Genomic DNA, 19,102 nt, shown 5'->3' on the forward strand with positions numbered 1-19,102 from the left:
TGAGGGGTGACCTGATGGAGGTGTATAAGATGATGAGAGGCATTGATCGTGTGGATAGTCAGAGGCTTTTCCCCAGGGCTGAAATGGTTGCCACAAGAGGACACAGGTTTAAGGTGCTGGGGAGTAGATATAGAGGAGATGTCAGGGGTAAGTTTTTTCACTCAGAGTGGTGAGTGTGTAGAATGGGCTGCTGGCAATGGTGGTGGAGGCGGATACGATAGGCTCTTTTAAGAAACTTTTGGATAGGTACATGGAGCTGAGGAAAATAGAGGGCTATGGGTAAGCCTAGTAATTTATAAGGTAGGGACATGTTCGGCACAACTTTGTGGGCCAAAGGGCCTGAATCATGCTGTAGGTTTTCTATGTTTTTAACCCAAATTCAGCAGTTTAAATGAAAACACATACACGGAGTAACTGCATGTACAAACCTTTGCAACTGATATAGAATTAAGGGCCTGATGCTGAAGATATTGAGCAATGTGACAGACAGAATCTGCTATAACCATGGTCCTCCTGTGCACAGTATGTTCAATTGCCTAGGAAAAAAAAATATGCTCAGAGTTAGTATTTATGGCAACAAGCACATATCCAATAAGTAGCCAGAAATTGTGGTAAGAACACAAGAATTGTGGAGCAGTCTTTAAGAAACTAGACAAGTAATTAAGAGGTGAGGACTAACAATCCAAAGACGAGAGTTCAAATCCCACAATTGCAGTTTGTGGAATTTAAATTCAGCTAAATAAATGAAAGAGCTTGTCACAGATTATTGCAAATACCCACTTGGTTCGCCGATCTCCTTTATGGAAGGAACTCTGATGACCGTATCCAATCTGGTCTAGATGTGACTGCAGACACAAGGCAAAATGGCTGACTCTGAACTGCCCTCTGAAAGGGCAAACCATATAAAACCTGCTACATTACAACAGATTAAATTAGGACAGGTCACCTAGCATAGATCCAGGCACTGAATTCAGACACAGCAGAGTCACTGCCAGTCAGCCTCACAAGGTCATCCTCACAAATATCTAGGGCATGGTGTCTTAATTGGGACACACCTCGATCACAACCTCTGGGTACGTACCATCCCACAGGCAGGACAGAGCCACCAGAAGGGGCAGTAGTGGCAGACGAGCACAGAATCAGAAACGCACAGCACAGAAAGGGGCCCTTTCAGCCCACCTACCACCTACACTAACTTCATTTGTCGGCATTAGACCCGTCCCCCTACACCTTTCCTATCCAAAGCACCGGTCCAAATGTCTTTTATTGTACCCGTCTCTGCCACCTCCTTTGGCAGCTCGTTCCAGATAGCCACCACCCTCTGTGTGAAAAAACGTACCCCTTAGACCTTTACATTTCTCCCCTCCCACCCTGGAATTGGTATCGGTTTACCATTGTCACAAGTACCGAGATACAGTGAAAACCTTTTGTTTGCGTGTCATCCAGACAGATCTTGCCACACACAAGTACTTTGAGGTAGGAAAACAGAATGCATAGTGTTGCAGTTGTAGAGAAAGTGCAGTGCAGGTAGACAAATAAAGTGCAAAGGCCACAGCTCTGGTTCTAGATTCCTCTGCCCTGGGGGATAAAAAAGACCAACCACCTCCCCTAGCTATGCCCCTCATAATCTTATAAACCTCGATAAGGTCCCCTCAGTCTCCTATGTTCCAGTAAGAACAAACCCAGCCTGTCCAATCTCTCCCTATAACCACTGCCCTCCATTCCCGGCAACGTCCTGGTGAATCTCTTCTGCACTCTCTCTGTTGCTGCCACATCCTTCCTGCAGTGTGGTGACCAGGACTGTTCACAATGCTCCAAGTGCAGTCTTACCAAAGTTCTGTACAGCTACATCACAACATCCTGGCTCTTATACTCAGTGGCCCAGCCTATGAATACAAGAGCACCAAATCCATCCTATCCACCCATGTTTCAACTTTCAGGAAGGGGACAGAGTGGGCAACCTCAACCTTTATTCTAGATTCCATGAAATCCCATCAGTTTAAACATAGGCCAAGGAAAGTCCTGACCTTCCTCAGCTGCTGAATGTCTGCTTTTCCAAAGTGTACTAAGAACACCAAGCACACACTGAATATACTCTGAATAGTGGATTTCATTGCCCATCACCAGGAGTGGCTAAATGGCACCAACACTGAGCAAGCCGACAGAGTCCTGAAGGACACAACTGTGCGTCAGGATCCACAACAGGCAGTGAGCAAATCAACACAACACTATCCTCGCCAAACTGTCCGGCACTTGCATGTCTTGGTGACGACAGTATTGGTAGAAACACCCATCACACAGTCCTGTTTTCACACGAAGAACGTTCTTCATCCCGTGTAACACCACCATCATGCAAAGTACGAGATACTCAGCAGTGTGACAGCTCAATCCTGCACTTCTATAAGGTGCCGTTGGCAATCAGCAGATCCCATCACAATCCGCAATGTATCTCTTAACATCGATCTCATTTTATCACTAGAATCAGGCCAAGTTAAACCAAAACTGGAAAAGGAGGTGGACCCTGTTCCCAGTTCTAACAAAAGGGTCTTTAACCTGAAACGTCAACTTTGTTTCTCTTCCCGCAGATGCTGCGTGACCTGCTGAGTATTTCCAGCATTTTCTGTTTTTATTTTAGGTTTCCAGCATCTGTAGTTAGTTTTTTTTTTGAATCAACACTGTTTCAATGACAGGTGCCATGAAAACGTCTGAGCAATGTTAGGCCCGTCCTGAAAAGAAATGACGAACCGACAAGGCTGGGCTGTTCAGAGCACTTTACACTGGACTTTTCCAAGAGGACAGTATCAAAGTCTCAGTAAAAAGGAAGTTACTAGAAATGAAGTACTATGGAAACTGGCTGCATTCAAGTCAGCCCTGATAGGAAGCATCTTGGCTTGTTGAGGGAAGTAGGGGAGCACATTATGCAAATATGGTGTGACAGTTAACACTACTACCTCACTGTTCCCGAGACCTGGCTTTGATCTGGACAGCAACTGCTGTCCCTGAAGTCTGTACAATCTGTGACCACCTGAGTTTCTTCCAGATGCTCCAACATCCTAAAGACTTGCTGGTAGATTCACTGGCCACCGTAAATTACTTCTTCCGTGTTGGTAAGTGGCACAAGAATCAAATAGGAAAGCTCGTGGTTGAGAGAGAATAAATTGCAGGGCTACAGAAGAGCAGATGAGGGGAATGGGACTGATGGGATTGCTCTGCTGGAAGTTGGCATGGGCTCAATGGGCCGAACAGCATTGATTGAAGAAATGCTAAATACATTGACATGCCTCTTCCAACCCTCCCACGAGAGAGGAGCCAAAGGACTGCAGCATGGTAGCATAGTGGTTAGCATAATGCTTTACAGCGCCAGCGACCCGGGTTCAAATCCGGCCACTGCCTGTAAGGAGTTTGTACGTTCTCCCCGTGTCTGCGTGGGTTTCCTCTGGGTGCTCCGGTTTCCTCCCACATTCCAAAGACGTACGGGTTAGGTAGTTGTGGGTGTGCTATGTTGGCACCAGAAGCATGGCGACACTTGCGGGCTGCCCCCCAAAATCACTACGCAAAAGACGTATTTCACCGTGTGTTTCGATGTACATGTGACTAATAAAGATCTTCTCTTACAATCAACACAGGCGCTCCTCAAGGATGTGTGCTTAGCCCACTGCTCTACTCTCCTGACTGTGTGGCTAGGCACAGCTCAAACACCATCTATAAATTCACTGATGACACCACTGCTGTTGGCAGAATCTCAGACGGCGATGAGAGGGCAGAGTGAGACAGATCGGCTGGCTGAGTGGTGTTGCAACAACAACCTTGCACTCAACGTCAACAAGACCAAGGAATTGATTGTGGACTTCAGGAAGGGGAAGTCGGGAGAACACACACCAGTCCTCATTGAGGGGTCAGCGGTGGAAAGGGTGAGCTGCTTCAAGTTCCTGGGTGCCAACATCTCAGAGAATCTGTCCTGGGCCCAACACATTGATACAATCATGAAGAAGGCTCGCCAGTGGCTCTACTTCATTAAAAGTTTGAAGAGATTTGGTACGTCACCAAAGATACTTGCAAATTTCTACAGATGTACGGTGGAGAGCATTCTGACTGGTTGCATCACTGTTTGGTATGGATGCTCCAACATGCAAGATCGAAAGAGGCTGCAGAGGGTTGTAGACTCAGCTGGCTCCATCACAACACTCCCCACCATCGAGGACATCTTCAAGAGGCGGTGCCTCAAGAAGGCAGCATCCATCATTAAGGACCCTCACCACCCGGGACATGCCCTCTTCTCATTACTACCATCGGGGAGGAGGTACAGGAGCCTGAAGAACCACACTCAACGATTCAGAAACAGCTTCTTCCCCTCCGCCATCAGATTTCTGAACGGTCCATGAACACTACCTCGTTATTCCTCTTTTGCACGATTTATTCATTTTTGTAACTTGTAGTAATTTTTATGTCTTACACTGTACTGCTGCCGCAAAACAACACATTTCACAACCCATCAATGATAATAAACCTGATTCTGATATACCCTTGTAAGGACATACCCAAAAACCTGCAGACCAGTCAGTTTAATCTCAGTGGCAGGCAAGCTTTTACAAACAATGAATGAAAGAATAAATAGGCAACTGTAAGTATCTGAATTAATAAAGAGACAGCTCAGAGTTGTTAAAGACAAATAAAGTTTGACAAACTCGTATGATTTTTTTTGATGAGGTGGTACAAAAGGTTGAAATGAATTTGAATTTCAGGCTTGTTAGCAAAATTAAGGCCCACAGAATAAACAGGTCAGGGTGACACTGTAGCGTAGCGGTTAGCGCGACGCTATTACAGCGCCAGCGATCGGGGTTCGATTCCCGTCGCTGTCTGTAAGGAGTTTGTGCGTTCTCCCCGTGTCTGCGTGGGTTTCCTCCGGGTGCTCCGGTTTCCTCCCACATTCCAAAGACGTACGGGTAGGTTAATTTGGGGGTTTAAAATGGGCGGCGCGGACTCATTGGGCCGGAAGGGTCTGTTACTACACTGTAAATAAAATTTTTTAAAAATGACAAGGAATTGACCAAGGAAAAAAGCAGGCGGTGATGACAAACATTCATTCTTCCCCATCTGGAGGATAGTAGATGGTAGTGACCCCCCACAATCTGTGGTGGATAGAGATGAGAGGAATTTCTTTGGAGAATGATAATCTATAACACAGTCTAACGGACAGTTGAAACAGAATCAGGTATTATACAAGGACATTTGTTAAGCACCAGGCAAGAACTATTAGAAGGCTGTAAACAAGCAGGACCAATAGGGTGCCTTCAAAGAGCTGGGACAAACTCAAACACCAGAGCTGCACACAGAAGTCCGTGTACTCCAATCAACTTCATCAGTTCACTTCCTTTCACTTCTAGTTACATTCTCACCGGCCAAGTGATGCACATTTTTCTTGCCAAGATGTGATCGTTTTTACAAATCCATCTTGAAATAAATTTGCCAACTGTATGCACATCCTGCAGGTTTCTTTAGCAAGCTGAAGCCTAATTGTGTGTCCTCCATGTATTTAGAAAATATGTTTTTAATTCTCAATTAAATTATTAACATAAATTGTGAACAGCCTTGAGCCTTGTGGAGACAATAATGCACCTTGTGTTAAGGTCTAGATGCTCTGTAGCCTGACATTTGCTTCACCAAGTTTCCTCAGCTATGTCTTCTGCCCTTATTCAGTGGTCTATTATTCACTGGTGCCTCACGTTCCACATAAGTTTCTCCCTCCCTCTTTCATCCAACACTATCATTTCTTTCCCCTGCATATGCATTGTAGTTATGACGTTATGAGAAAAAATGCAAGTATTTCTAAAATCATCAGGTCCTCACTCTAAAGCAGGACACCAGATCTCAAGAAGGTAATTTAAATGCTTGTAAGCATTGTTGCGTCATATTTCCAGGAAAGCCGCCATCCGGAACGGCAACATGTTCTGCTGGTGGAACAGATCGAGAAGCTGAGAAAAATCAGGAAAATAACTCCTTGAAGTCAATATCGAAATGGAACCAGTGGAAACAATGTGTGTCACCCAGGAGCAGTGTATATCCAGCCCCTCGTCTCCAAGTTAAACATCATATCTGGCCTCTCAGCATTACACCAGCCACACCTTGCACATCGATCAGAGCCCCGTCCATTGGAATGGGTCACTGACTTTCAATAAGAAAAGTTAATTTAGTAACTTATTTTGTTTTAACAGTAGTTAAGTAAACTAAATTGAAATAAGATCTTTATTAGTCACATGTACATCGAAACACACAGTGAAATACATCTTTTGCGTAGTGATTTTGGGGGGGGGGGGGGGCAGCCCGCAAGTGTCGCCACGCTTCCGGCACCAACATAGCATGCCCGTAACTTCCTAACCTGTACATCTTTGGAATGTGGGAGGAAACCCACGCAGACACGGGGAGAACGTACAAACTCCTTACAGACAGTGGCCAGATTTGAACCCAGGTCGCTGGCGCTGTAAAGCATTATGCTAACCACTATGCTACCGTGCCTGTGAATGCACAGTTTAGAGTTCTTTAAAAAATTTGCTTTATTTTAAGTTATTTAACTCTATTGTTTTTAGAAGTCTCTGATTATTAGAGATTTACAAATAATGAACCAAGCCATCAGGACAATGTAGGGGACTGCACCCTAGGTAGTGATGCCTTGAGACCTGATCCACTCTTGCTACAACAGCTGTTCCAAGACCTCAATTCTGTTGGGAGATACAGTGGTGGCAGTGAATTGGACAGAGCACAATCTGGCCAAATGAACATATGAACAGCTTCAACCGCGCAACTTGGAGCAATTGGAGAATTAAAGATCTTCCTGTCCTTTTGTCAAAAGAACCTGGTGGAAGGTGTGGAACGAACAGTGGTCACCAATGATAAACCAACTTTTGCTAATATAGCAAGTAAATCTGAACTCAACTCCCACAAGTCTCAACAACAGCTGAAGAAACCGAGGAGGCGGTGTTTTCAAAGGCTTACCTTTAGAAGTTCCACAAGTCTGCACAATGCTTTCACAGATGTTTTGGTCATGGGTTTCTGCATTGACATGTACAGGTTCATTGTTGTTCGGACAATGTTACTGAGACTGTTTGCATACAGAATACCCTAAAGACAAAAGGTGTTCAGTCACATTTAGTTATCCACAAGACAACAGTCCATTTATTCATTTACATTCAGTTGCAAACTACATCAGTTCAAACCCATTAATATAGTGGCCTACAATCTGCTGGAACGGCATACTCAGTGAGACTTCCTACATCCTTTCATCCAGAAAACTTTGCTCAAAACGAGCAAATATCAAATGAGAACAGAAACGGGACATTACTTAACAATTTAAGAACTAAGGAATGAAGGACTGAGTGTGGGTTAATTCAGCCTCATACAAGGAGAAGATTAACAAGTGAGGCAGAAAGACCGATGGCAAATAAAACAACCAAAAAATTAAAGCAGGCAGTTTTTAAAACATCTAATGATTCACTGGCTAAAGGTATATGACGCCAAAGTTTTACATGTTCTTATTTTGAGCCAAAGGTTCAATTAACCAAAGGGATATTTACAATAATAATTATCCTTCAAACTCAACGCAAGAAATTTAATGCACAGATACAGCAATTCCACAAATGGACAAGGAAGTTAAAGGATTAAATGGAAAGGATGCAAATCATCCAGCAGCATGTGGCTATGTATCACTTCCTTGACGCAAGTTGCTGGACAACTTGCATACTATCGACAAGCATCACTCATTGCTTTCACTGTCAAGTGTTGGACTATTACATGATATAAGAAATCCAAGTTCTTGATAACGTCAGTTATTTTGTAAACCAACCACATCCATGATCTGAGTTTTGAGCAGCCAAGACATCAGCGGATTTCCAAGCATCACCTGTATAAAGACGTTACATCTGCTGGACAGATCTTCAGCAAAATTCTCCAGGTTCTGCACTTTGGACAGGATGGATTCCATTTTCATCATCCACGAACTTATGAACAAGTAATATGACTGCACATCTCTACAAAATAATATTTTTGTTTGAATAAAAATAAGAGAAGATTAAACCAACAGATAGTGCCTATATTCTACTGTTCCTGGACACTGCCATCTCACTTTGAGATGACCCCCTTGCAGACATAAATTATTCTCTTCTACAATCAAGTTGTCTGCAAGCTGTTTGGCTGTGTGAAGCAACTCAAGGATACTCGACTCAACCTGCAAGCTAACTTGAGGGAATCCTAAACTAGGACTCCCAAGTCCCTTTACACCTCCGATTTCTGAATTCTCTTCCCATTTAGAAAACGGTCTACACCTTTATTCTTCCTACCAAAGTGCATCACCCCATACTGCATTCTATCTGCCACTTCTTTGCCCATTCTCCTAACCTGTCCAAGTCCTTCTGCAGACTCCCTGCCTCCACAACACTACCTGCCCCTCCACCTATCGTGGTATCATCTGCAAACTTGGCCACAATGCTGTCAGTTCCTTCATGCAGATCATTAATGTATAAGGTGAAAACTTGCAGTCCCAACACTGACCCCTGTGGAACTCCATTGGTCACCGACAGCCATCCTGAAAAGGACCTCTTTATCCCCACTCTCTGACTTCTGCCTGTCAGCCAATCTTCTATCCACGCTAGGACCTTGCCTCCAACACCATGGGCTCTTATCTTGTTTAGCAGCCTTGTGTACGGCACCTTGTCAAAGGCCTTCTGAAAATCCAAGTAAACAACATCTACCGACTCTCCTTTGTCTAACCTACTTGTTACCTTCTCAAAGAATTCTAAGAATTCTCAAAGAAACAGAAGGGAGGGTGACTTGTCAGACTTCTCCTTAATAATGGACTCTAAAATCTTACCAACCACTGAGGTCAGGCTAACCAGCCTACAATTTCCTGGCTTTTTACTCATTACCAAACCTAATCTTACTTAACGCATTTTCAAGGGAAGTCACTGGAACTCAGTAGCAAGAACCCCAGCCAAACTCCTCCCCTACCTCTGAGCGAAAAAATAACAGGCTCCAAGTCATCCAAGACCAGTTAACAATATTGAATCCAACCAAGCATTTCTTTCATAGACTCCCTTTACACCATCTTGTTCAAACAACTTGCATTAACAAAAAGTGCCTTTTCTGTCAGAAAAACATCCCATGACACATTAGAGGTACAATCAGTTAAAAATGCATACAGCCAAAGAAAGAAACAGAAGGGAAGGTGAGCAAAAGCTCCGTCAAAGAAGTTTTATACAGAGCATCGAAAGGAGAAGGGGTCGAGGAAGTCAAAAGTACAAGTCACAGGTGGCTGACAGTTCAGTTACCAACTGCAGGCAAAAGAGAAAGTATGCATCATAGTCTAGTCGGATGAACAGAGCACCTGGAGAGATTAAACCTTCAATTAAAATCTTTATTTCCTGTGATTTAATTGTCCTCACTCTCATCTACCCCCTGACAATGCAGCTGGCCTCCTGGACCCACACCACCGCCTGTACTTACAGTTTTTGGATGCAGAAAGCTGGACGCATTGAACCCTGCCATACCTGATGGGCATCAGGCAGGATGGGGTTCTGCTCTGAAACACACAACAGCTTGCTGGCTGTCAAAGGCTTTTTAAACCGGATTAAATTCCTGATGCAGATATTTAAATGATTTAAAGGAAAGCTACTTTTAAATATAATTTAATTAAATACAAAACAAAATACACCAAATTATTTGACTTTAATGTTGCAAGTAGAACACTGGCCTTTTTCCACTGACAGGATTGCCTTTCATACTCCAGCCCCTGGGAAAAGCTGAAGGCTGGCAGTGAGATGCATCACTGTTCTGTCCCAGGGCTCAGTGGGGAGTTGAACACCAGGGCAGGGTCAGATCAGACCTCCAGCTCGTCTTGGATTTTCTCCTTTCACTGCACAACCATTGGTTATCCACAGCACAGCTCAGCCCAGTGATTCTCACGCTCTCAGACTATATTAAAACTGGCACTGGTGTTAAGCGCCCACTTAAGATGGGCAAACACTTGTAGTTGCATTTTGTCACCTTAAAGCACCACACTTCAGTCGCACCTGGCTACAGACTTCCCTGAAAGATCCACACAACATTAAGTGAATAATATCAGCAGTCACGGTCCTATTCACATCAGTGGTTCCAGTCCCACTCATGGATGGAATGCTGGACCTTAAACAACATTGTAAGCTTGTGCATAGCTGGAGACTTCACTTAGCATTACAAGCTCTTTTACCCTCCCCCTCCACACCATCCCCCCGAGCTCATCACATAATGAAAATCAAAAATACTGCAGCCTGCTGGAAATCTAAAATAGAATCAGAAAATACGAGAAACACAAAGTCAGGCGGCATCTAGCCCAAGACACAATGGAAATAGGCCTGAAGCCTTCTCATAACTTCTTAATATGTCATCCTGGCACATCCTCCATCTCCCCTCGCACAGGGTAGAGTTCCACTCTGCAACACTTGACTGGAAGCTTGCTGACTGTCAAATCCCCATTCTACCCTTGCTTATATACTGTACATCCACACTACGCAGCAACTGCAGTTGACTGAGACCTACTTGGACAGAGTCTGGGCCTTCTGCTGTAGGAAGGTTTCTCTCTGGATTTTAATAGATTGCAGATTCTTTTTCTCTGTAAGCTTTGCAGCTGAGGCCAGCTTATCCATCAAGAAGTGGTCAGCATACCAGATAATGTTGGCTGCAAGTGTGATGGCAGGTACCTGGAATGAGTCAAGCAGAAAGGTCAACATTCTGATATTAGCAAATGATTTCGAAGGACAACTGAAATATCCCACATGAAAATATTGCTTACCTTCTTGCAAACATCTAACAATGATTTGTACAATTTTTTATCTAACGTCCTGAAAATCTGGAAATGTAACACAAATAGTGCACAGATGCCAGTATATTTGTCCCGCTGATCAATCTCTGAAGGCTCTCCTGGTGCAAATACAAAGGAGAAAATTTCTGATAGCAAAAGATTAAATCGTGGATAACTTTCAGCACAGAAGCAAACAGATGCTAAATATTTTTAGAACAGAGTAATACAGCACAGAAACAGGCCCTTCCCTCACACGACTATGCTGCTGATCAAGACCTATCTACACCAATCCCAATTTTCCCCTTGCATCCTTACCAACTGCCTCTGCCCCGAACTCCCCCCTCCCCAGTTCTCCTGCCACCCACTTACCCCAGGGGCAATTTCCTGTGGCCAATTAACCTCCCAGCCGTCACACCTTTGGCAGTGGGAGGAAGCTGGAACACCAGAGGGAGGTTCTAGTGGTTGCGGGGAGACTGTGCGCCCAAGGTTACGATTTAATCTGGGTCTCTGTAATCCCAAATTTTCCATTTGGGATTGCCTAACTGAATGAAAGTTAAGGTCAATACCCAAAGATAATACAATTAATACAATAGTTTAATAAATTGCACATTGCAATGAGGAATGAATGCTTAGATATGCTGAATCCTATTGAGTGCATTTTGCTTATTATGAGAATCTCTTTTCCTTCAAATGTCAGGACTAGAAACAATGAATAAACATATAAAGCATATAATATAGTAAAATATTTCAACACCATTGGAATACCACTGTGCCCCACTGGAGACCAGTGCACACATAAGACCATTGACAAAACAAAATCTGGCATTAAGCCACAAAAGGAGATATCAAAACAGGTCAATAAAAGGAATGAAAAAGAGGGAGTTTTAGGATGTATTTTAAACTGGGGGGGGGGGTGGAGAGGTAGGGAGAGGTTATTTGAGGTTTGTGAGTGAACTCAGACAGCTATAGATGTGGTAGATAATGCTGTAACCATTAAATTGGGCACAGTCAATAGGCCAGAATTGGATGCACACAGGTATTCAGATGGGTTGGAGAGGTTTACAGGAAACCCAGGGTATACCCATGGAACAATCTGAAGAGGATGATAAGAATTTTAAAGATGTTTGGGGAAATCTATATTAAGCATCCACAACATTGATAAATGAGTGAGAATTAGGATATTGGCTCAGTTTTAGATGACCTTCAGTTTTATGAAAAACTTACAATAGCAGGTCACCCAGTGGTGAACTGCAATAGTCAGACACAGCAGCAATGCATGGATGCATGAGTGCTTCCACAGCAGAGAAGCCAAGGTAGAAATTATAGAGGCGAAGGTCGGTGCTCAAGTGCTGGAAGATATGGAGTTGGAACACAATCCTCAGGGATAAGTATATCATCACAATGGAGAATAATCTAGTTTGGCCTCAGACAGCAGCCAGCGACCAGTTACACATTCAAAGACACCAGCACGTGCAACGAAGCATAAACATCTTACCAAGCTTTGACTCCACATTGCTGAAAATAGTGCGAATGTTGTGGGCAAACTCTTCTGCAAACGTGCTATTTTTTGAGACAGAGGTTGGTTCATTTATTTTGTCAAACTGTTGATCAACACAGGCCTGCATAATAAATGCAGTTAACAGCAGAGAATTATCCTCCATGCACACACTATGACAAGTAACAAGCTTTAAGGTTAAGACAAACACCCATCTTATGAGAAACTACTTTGCACGTTTAAGTACCATTTGCACGAACTACTTATAAAATACATGTCTGTTACTGCTATACACAGAAAAAATCTGTAAGAGATTTTTTTTTACTGCAGATAGCCATTTCAATTGCCATGTATTAGAGGTACAAGAGATCTGGAGACATTGCAGGAAAATGAACCCGAGGTAGAAGTTCAGCTCCATGTTGTAAGTAGAAACAATGATAGGTCAAAGTGTATTCATAAAGAACATTTAACATAGTAAAATGTCTCAATTCACTACGTAGGAGTCTTGTCATCAGTGGGATGAATGGCCCATTGCTAGTTCCTACGTTACCACGCTCACATCAGTGAAATCTCCTGCAGTTTATTGGTTTTGCCATGACATACAAAAGCACTAACCTGAAAAATCATCCTGCTCAGCAACTGGCGCTCTAATTTTAACAGTAATATTTCAAACGGTTTCAGTTTTTCTTCAGCAATTCCAAATTTAGATGGATTGTGGTGGACTGATTTCAGTAACCTGAAAATCAGAAACACGCTTGTAAATGCTCTCAAATATGGTACATCGTAATTAACCCACCCGTCTACCTTAAGTACCTGTGATAAGTGGGGATAACTTTCTTAAGATGATTACATCTGACCTTTGGAGAAATTTCAGAAATGGAAGTGAGAATGTGACAACACAGCCTGCGCACTAAACTACATCCTGGGGATGCAGCAGGGAACCATGGCTATAAACAGAATCACTTGCAGCTCCCTAGCAGTCGTTAAACCACACAAGTTAAACCATAGAAACTTACAGGAGTCAAAAATTCAAAAGACCCAATTAGCTAAACAGTTACAAAACTAAGCTAATTGTAGATGAATATTTTCCCACAGTTTTATTTCCCTTCATTACATTTTTCTTGCAGTAAATGAGTTGTTGGTGTATGACATGTAGCAAGGGTACCATCTTGGGACAGGCAGGCAGCCCTGGACCTCTGGTGCCCAAAGCTTTCCTCATCTTATATCTGGATCTGTATCATAGTCCAACTGATACAGATCATTGCACCATCTAACTGCTCACGCAAATTACCGGCTTAGGTGGGCACTTTGGTCAGCATGGACTGAAGGGCTTGTTTCCACGCTGTATTACTCTATAGAACATAGAACAGTACAGCACAGAACAGGCCTTTTGGCCCACAATGTTGTGCCGACATAGCTATTCCCCCCTACCTACAGAATGCCCATATCCCTCTATTTTCCTCTCATTCATGTGCCCATCCAAGCCCCTCTTAAAAGCCCCCAATGAATTTGCCTCCACCACCCTATCAGGCAAAGCATTCCAGGCACCCACCACTCTCTCAGTAAAAAAAACTTATCCCTCACGTCTGTTCTGAACCTACCCCCTCTCACCTTAAATGCATGCCCTCTGGTATGGGATCGTTCAATAATGGGAAAAAGATATTGCTTGTCCACCCTATCTATGCCCCTCATAATTTTATGCACTTCTAACAGATCACCCCTCAGCTTCCGCCGCTCCAGAGAGGAGAGAGCAAGTTGGTCCAGCCTCTCCTGATAGCACATGCCTTCTAATCCAGGCAGCATTCGAGTAAACCTCCTCTGCACCTTCTCTGAAGCTTCGACATCCTTCCCATAGTGAGGTGACCAGAACTGCACGCAATGCTCTAAATGCGGCCTAACCAGAGTTCTATAGAGATGCATCAGAACTTCTTGACTCCTGTACTCAATACCTCGATTAATGAAAGCAAGCGTTTCATAAACCTTCTTAACCACCCTGTCTACCTGTGTCGTCATTTTCAATGAGCATTGGACTTGCACCCCTATGACTGGATGCACCCTGGCACATCCAGTTCCTGGCAGATGGAAAGTTTTGACCATCTCAACACTTTATTATAACATCCCACTGTCTCTCCGACCTGCGGAATATTGGAGGCCCAGGTCAATGAAGCATGAACTGCACTTCATGGCAGGCACGATAGTGTAGCAGTTAGCGTAACGCTATTACAATGCCAGCGACCTGGGTTCAATTCCCGCCACTGCCTGTAAGGAGTTTGTACGTTCCCCGTGTCTGCGTGGGTTTCCTCCGGGTGCTCCGGTTTCCTCCCACATTCCAAAGACGTACGGGTTAGGAAGTTGTGGGCATGCTATGTTGGTGCCGGAAGCGTGGCGACACTTGCGGGCTGCCCCCAGAACACCCTATACAAAAGATGCATTTCACTGTGTTTCCATGTTCATGTGACTAATGAAGATAGCTTGTCTTATCTTGGACAGCAGCCTTTTGGACTCACTGATCTCAACAATTTCAGATTTTGATTCTGCCACCACATTAACCTGTCCCATTCCCATCACTTTTTTCATTGAACTGCTCCCACTTCTGCCCCTTTACAGACTTGCCTTTTAGCTCTTTTTCACCCTGCGCCCCCACCTCTCACCATCTATACCTGCACCTTAAAATGTTTTTTTTCCAGTTCAGATGAAAATTCCGCCCCCCCCCTCCACTGATAGTGCCTGAACTGAGCATTTTCACACCACGTTAACTGTTTTTTTAAGTTTTTTCAAATTCAGCAGTTGCAAAGTTGCGTTTCTATCTGATTCTCCCACACACACTTAGCAGCGAAGGCAAAGCCCAGCACCACGTCACGGGACACCCAAATGGTAGGGATGCATGACAATGGCCTGCCTGACTTGTTCTTGCACCTTGTGGGAAATGCACGTACTTCTCCAAAGGATACTTCAGATGAGAATTATACATGCAGAAGATAAAGCCGTGCCCTGCAACACACTAAGTGAATTAAACTGTACACCAATGAAACGATTTGCATTTTTTACTGCACGTTCTCACCTTTTATATGTGACCCAGTGGTCCTTCAAGGTGACATGATTGTCGATTATTTCATCCAAAGTGAGGAGAACAACCAGCAACTCCCCTAGGTGTTCATACACAGTCTGCAACAATATTTGTTTAAACAGTTTACAGCATTACTGCAGGAGGATACCAACTCCCCATTTAAGTATGTCACCGAACTTAATGCTTTGACACGTTCTATAGTGACGTACTTCAAAATAACATTGTGCACATTAACAAATCCTCTGACTGTAGTTTGAAAAAGAATCGTAGCTCACCTGGAAATGAACCCCTGTCGTTTCTATGATTTTTGGTGCAGTCCTAAGGGAAAGGAAACCTTTAGTAATAAGGAGTTAATTTATAATGGACATGACTGTTATTTCTACAATAAAAGGGACAAAGAATTAATTAACTAAAAACAAGAACCTGACTTAAACTCTGGTCAAAGACCCAGAGATAAAAGGACCACGGCTTTCAGGATGTTTGAAATAAAAATAGTTGAGAAACAAACACAACATTAATCACAGGGAAGGTGAAATGAGTCCCCTTCCTGCCGAAATATAATCTACGTTATTTCTTTAGTGGTGGCTTATTTTCAGAAGGTTCTGATTTTGAAATAATTTCATTTTGGTTACGCCCAGGTAACCACTACGTCATCTCTAATTTGGTCCTGTGCATTTCTGGTCAGGGATTTCAGAATGGATGATTTGAGAAATTGAAATTCTGTGTCACAGTGACAGAAGCGAATATAATTTATAAGCAAAGTACAACTGTTATAACATTAGGGTGTAAATAAGGGAAATTATTCAATTCCCTTACACCAACATCCCTCAGCACAGAGTAGAGATAAATTTTCTTTTTAAATTCCTCACTCATCGGTTCCTCCAATGGTTTAAGATACAATGGAACTTTACTTACTTACTGCTGGTGTAGAGTGAAGCCAGCTGTTGGACAATATTCATTACCACCTCGTAACATCTCGTAATAAAACAAGATAACTCCTAAAATTGGAAACAATTTCTTTTAGTTGCTCCTTCAAACTCTTCTGTTCAATGAGTCTTTGAAATGATCACAAACCTCACTTTCCATGAACCCACTACAACAGGCTCAAGCTAGATAGAGTGCTGGATCCCGACCACACTAGGTAAACAAAAACTTTCCCACTCCCCTTAATCCTACAATAACTATCTATCTACATCACTGACCTATCAGTTCTGGAAAATGAAACCTTTCTCCTCAGAATTACAGGCTTGTTAATGTTGAGTACGGCAGTCTTCTCCGTTCCAACAGAAACAATTCCAGCTAAATCCATCTTTCCTCTTCCAGCCTTCCCTAGTGCTATCTCATCCTTCCTGTAATGTAGCATTCAAGATTTTATACCTTAGTATAGATGTGGCCAAACTAGTGCTCTACTTTGTTCTTACATGGTGTCTGTGCTCTATTCCTTGCCTCAGTTTATTTAAAATGTATTCATTTCTCAGAATCTGTCTTGAGAGGGTGGTGGTGAGCCAGCTTCTTGGTATTGGTTTACTATTGTCACTTGTACTGAGGTACAGTGAAAAACTTGTCTTGCAAACCGATCGTACAGGTCAATTCATTACACAGTGCAGTTACATTGGGTTAGTACAGAGTGCATTGAGGTAGTACAGGTAAAAACAGTAACAGTACAGAGTAAAGTGTCACAGCTACAGAGAAAGTGCAGTGCAGTAAGATGCAAGGTCACAACAAGGTAGATCGTGAGGTCATAGTCCATCTCATCATATAAGGGAACCGTTCAATAGTCTTATCACAGTGGGGTAGAAGCTGTCCTTAAGTCTGGTGGTACATGCTCTCAGGCTCCTGTATCTTCTACCCGATGGAAGAGGAGAGAAGAGAGAATAGAGAATGACCAGGGTGGGTGGGGTCTTTGATTATGCTGGCTGCTTCACCAAGACAACGAGAGGTAAAGACAGTCCAAGGAGGGGAGGCTGGTGTCTGTGATACGCTGGGCTGTGTCCACAACCCTCTGCAGCTTCTTGTGGTCCTGGGCAGAGCAGTTGCCGTACCAAGCCGTGATACATCCAGATAGGATGCTTTCTATGGTGCATCGGTAAAAGTTGGTGAGAGTCAAAGGGGACAAACTGAATTTCTTTAGCCTCCTGAGGAAGTAGAGGCACTGGTGAGCTTTCTTGGCCGTGGCATCTATGTTATTTGACTAGATCAGGCTAGGTGATGTTCACTCCCAGGAACTTGAAGCTCTCAACCCTCTCGACCTCAGCACAACTGATGTAGACAAGTCTATGTACACCGCCCCCTTTCCTGAAGTCAATGACCAGCTCTTTTGTTTTGTTGACATTGAGGGAAAGGTTGTTGTCATGACACTATTCCACTAAACTCTCCGTCTCCTTCCTGTACTCCGACTCATTGCTGTTTGAGATACAGCCTACAACAGTGGTATCATCTGCAAACTTGTAGATGGAGTTAGACCAGTATCTGGCCACATAGCTGCTGCAATCCAGAAAGGAATTTCCAGGAATTGGAGCAAGTGACAAAGAAAGACCAGCAACATATTTCCATGTCAGGATGGTGTGATGGTATATTCTTTCCAGAGCCTGCCTGTTGCCAGATATTGCATTAGGACCTTCTCCATTCCTAGCCAACACTCACTTTTCTATACCATAATTCTACTCTCCTATTACTACCTGCTGTTTTCCATCCCCCGCCTTTAAACCCTTCCCACCCTCCCTGCGAGGACACTGGTCCTATTCCCGTTAAGGTGCGACCCATTCAGCTCGAACAGCTCGCTCCTGTCCCATACGTGGTTCCAATGTTCCAAAAACCTGAAGCCATCAACCCCTGCTGGACCATGTCTGCTGCTTGCTTCCTCCATATTAATTAAGTTATCAATTTTATATCTGCAAAGTTCTTGATCCCGACTCCAAAAGTTACATCCAAATCATTCACGTATGCTGCAAAGAGCAAGGGATCAAGCAGTGATCTACAGAACGCCATAGAATGGGTGCAGAGGAGATCTACAAGGATGCTGCCTGGACTGGGGAGCATGCTTTATGAAAGCAGGTTGAGGGAACTCTGCCTTTTCTCCTTGGAGAGACAGATGATGAGGGGGGACCTGATTGAGGTGTATAAGATGATGAGAGGCATTGATCGGGTAGATCGTCAGAGGCTTTTCCCCAGGGCTGAAATGGTGGCCACAAGAGGACACAGGTTTAAGGTGCTGGGGAGTAGGTATAGAGGAGATGTCTGGGGTCAGTTTTTTTTTTTACTCAGAGAGTGGTGAGTGTGTGGATTGGGCTGCTGGCAACGGTGGTGGAGGCGGATACGATAGGGTCCTTTAAGAGACTTTTGGATAGGTACATGGAGCTGAGAAAAATAAAGGGCTATGGGTAAGCCTGGTAATTTCTAAGGCAGGGACATGTTCGGCACAGCTTTGTGGGCCAAAGGGCCTGTATGTGCTGTAGGTTTTCTATGTTCGATGTCAACACCACTAATGATAACCTCCCAGTCTGCAAACTGCCCATTAACTGTCTGGATGTTCTTTTAGTGGACTGCCCTTTTTATGGTTCCTCACTTCCACATATGTGGATTTACTGGATTTTTCTTGCACGTCCTCCTCCGTAAATTCAACTGCACATTCTCCCCCTGCGCCCCCCCCACCCCCCACTTTCTCCAGTCTGAGTACCCAGTAACAAGGAAAGCCGAGCTGCAATTTGTACCTTTT

General features: G+C 43.7%; 1 protein-coding gene across 1 annotated transcript in view; it reads right to left on the bottom strand.

Annotated features, from left to right (window-relative positions):
* The window catches only part of washc4 (WASH complex subunit 4), a 55,294-nt gene that overhangs the window by 23,306 nt on the left and 12,886 nt on the right, over positions 1–19,102 (bottom strand). Inside the window, exons 7-16 of the mRNA XM_052033404.1 lie at positions 16,303–16,385; positions 15,663–15,705; positions 15,382–15,485; positions 12,936–13,056; positions 12,321–12,444; positions 10,817–10,944; positions 10,564–10,724; positions 7,895–8,021; positions 6,991–7,116; positions 429–536 (exon numbers count right to left, since the gene is read on the bottom strand). Of these exons, the coding sequence (XP_051889364.1) occupies positions 429–536; positions 6,991–7,116; positions 7,895–8,021; positions 10,564–10,724; positions 10,817–10,944; positions 12,321–12,444; positions 12,936–13,056; positions 15,382–15,485; positions 15,663–15,705; positions 16,303–16,385 (1,125 nt within the window). The remainder of the gene's footprint in view (positions 1–428; positions 537–6,990; positions 7,117–7,894; positions 8,022–10,563; positions 10,725–10,816; positions 10,945–12,320; positions 12,445–12,935; positions 13,057–15,381; positions 15,486–15,662; positions 15,706–16,302; positions 16,386–19,102) is intronic.

This window comes from Pristis pectinata, chromosome 19 (assembly GCF_009764475.1).
Source record: "Pristis pectinata isolate sPriPec2 chromosome 19, sPriPec2.1.pri, whole genome shotgun sequence".
NCBI classification, from domain to species: Eukaryota; Metazoa; Chordata; class Chondrichthyes; order Rhinopristiformes; family Pristidae; genus Pristis; species Pristis pectinata.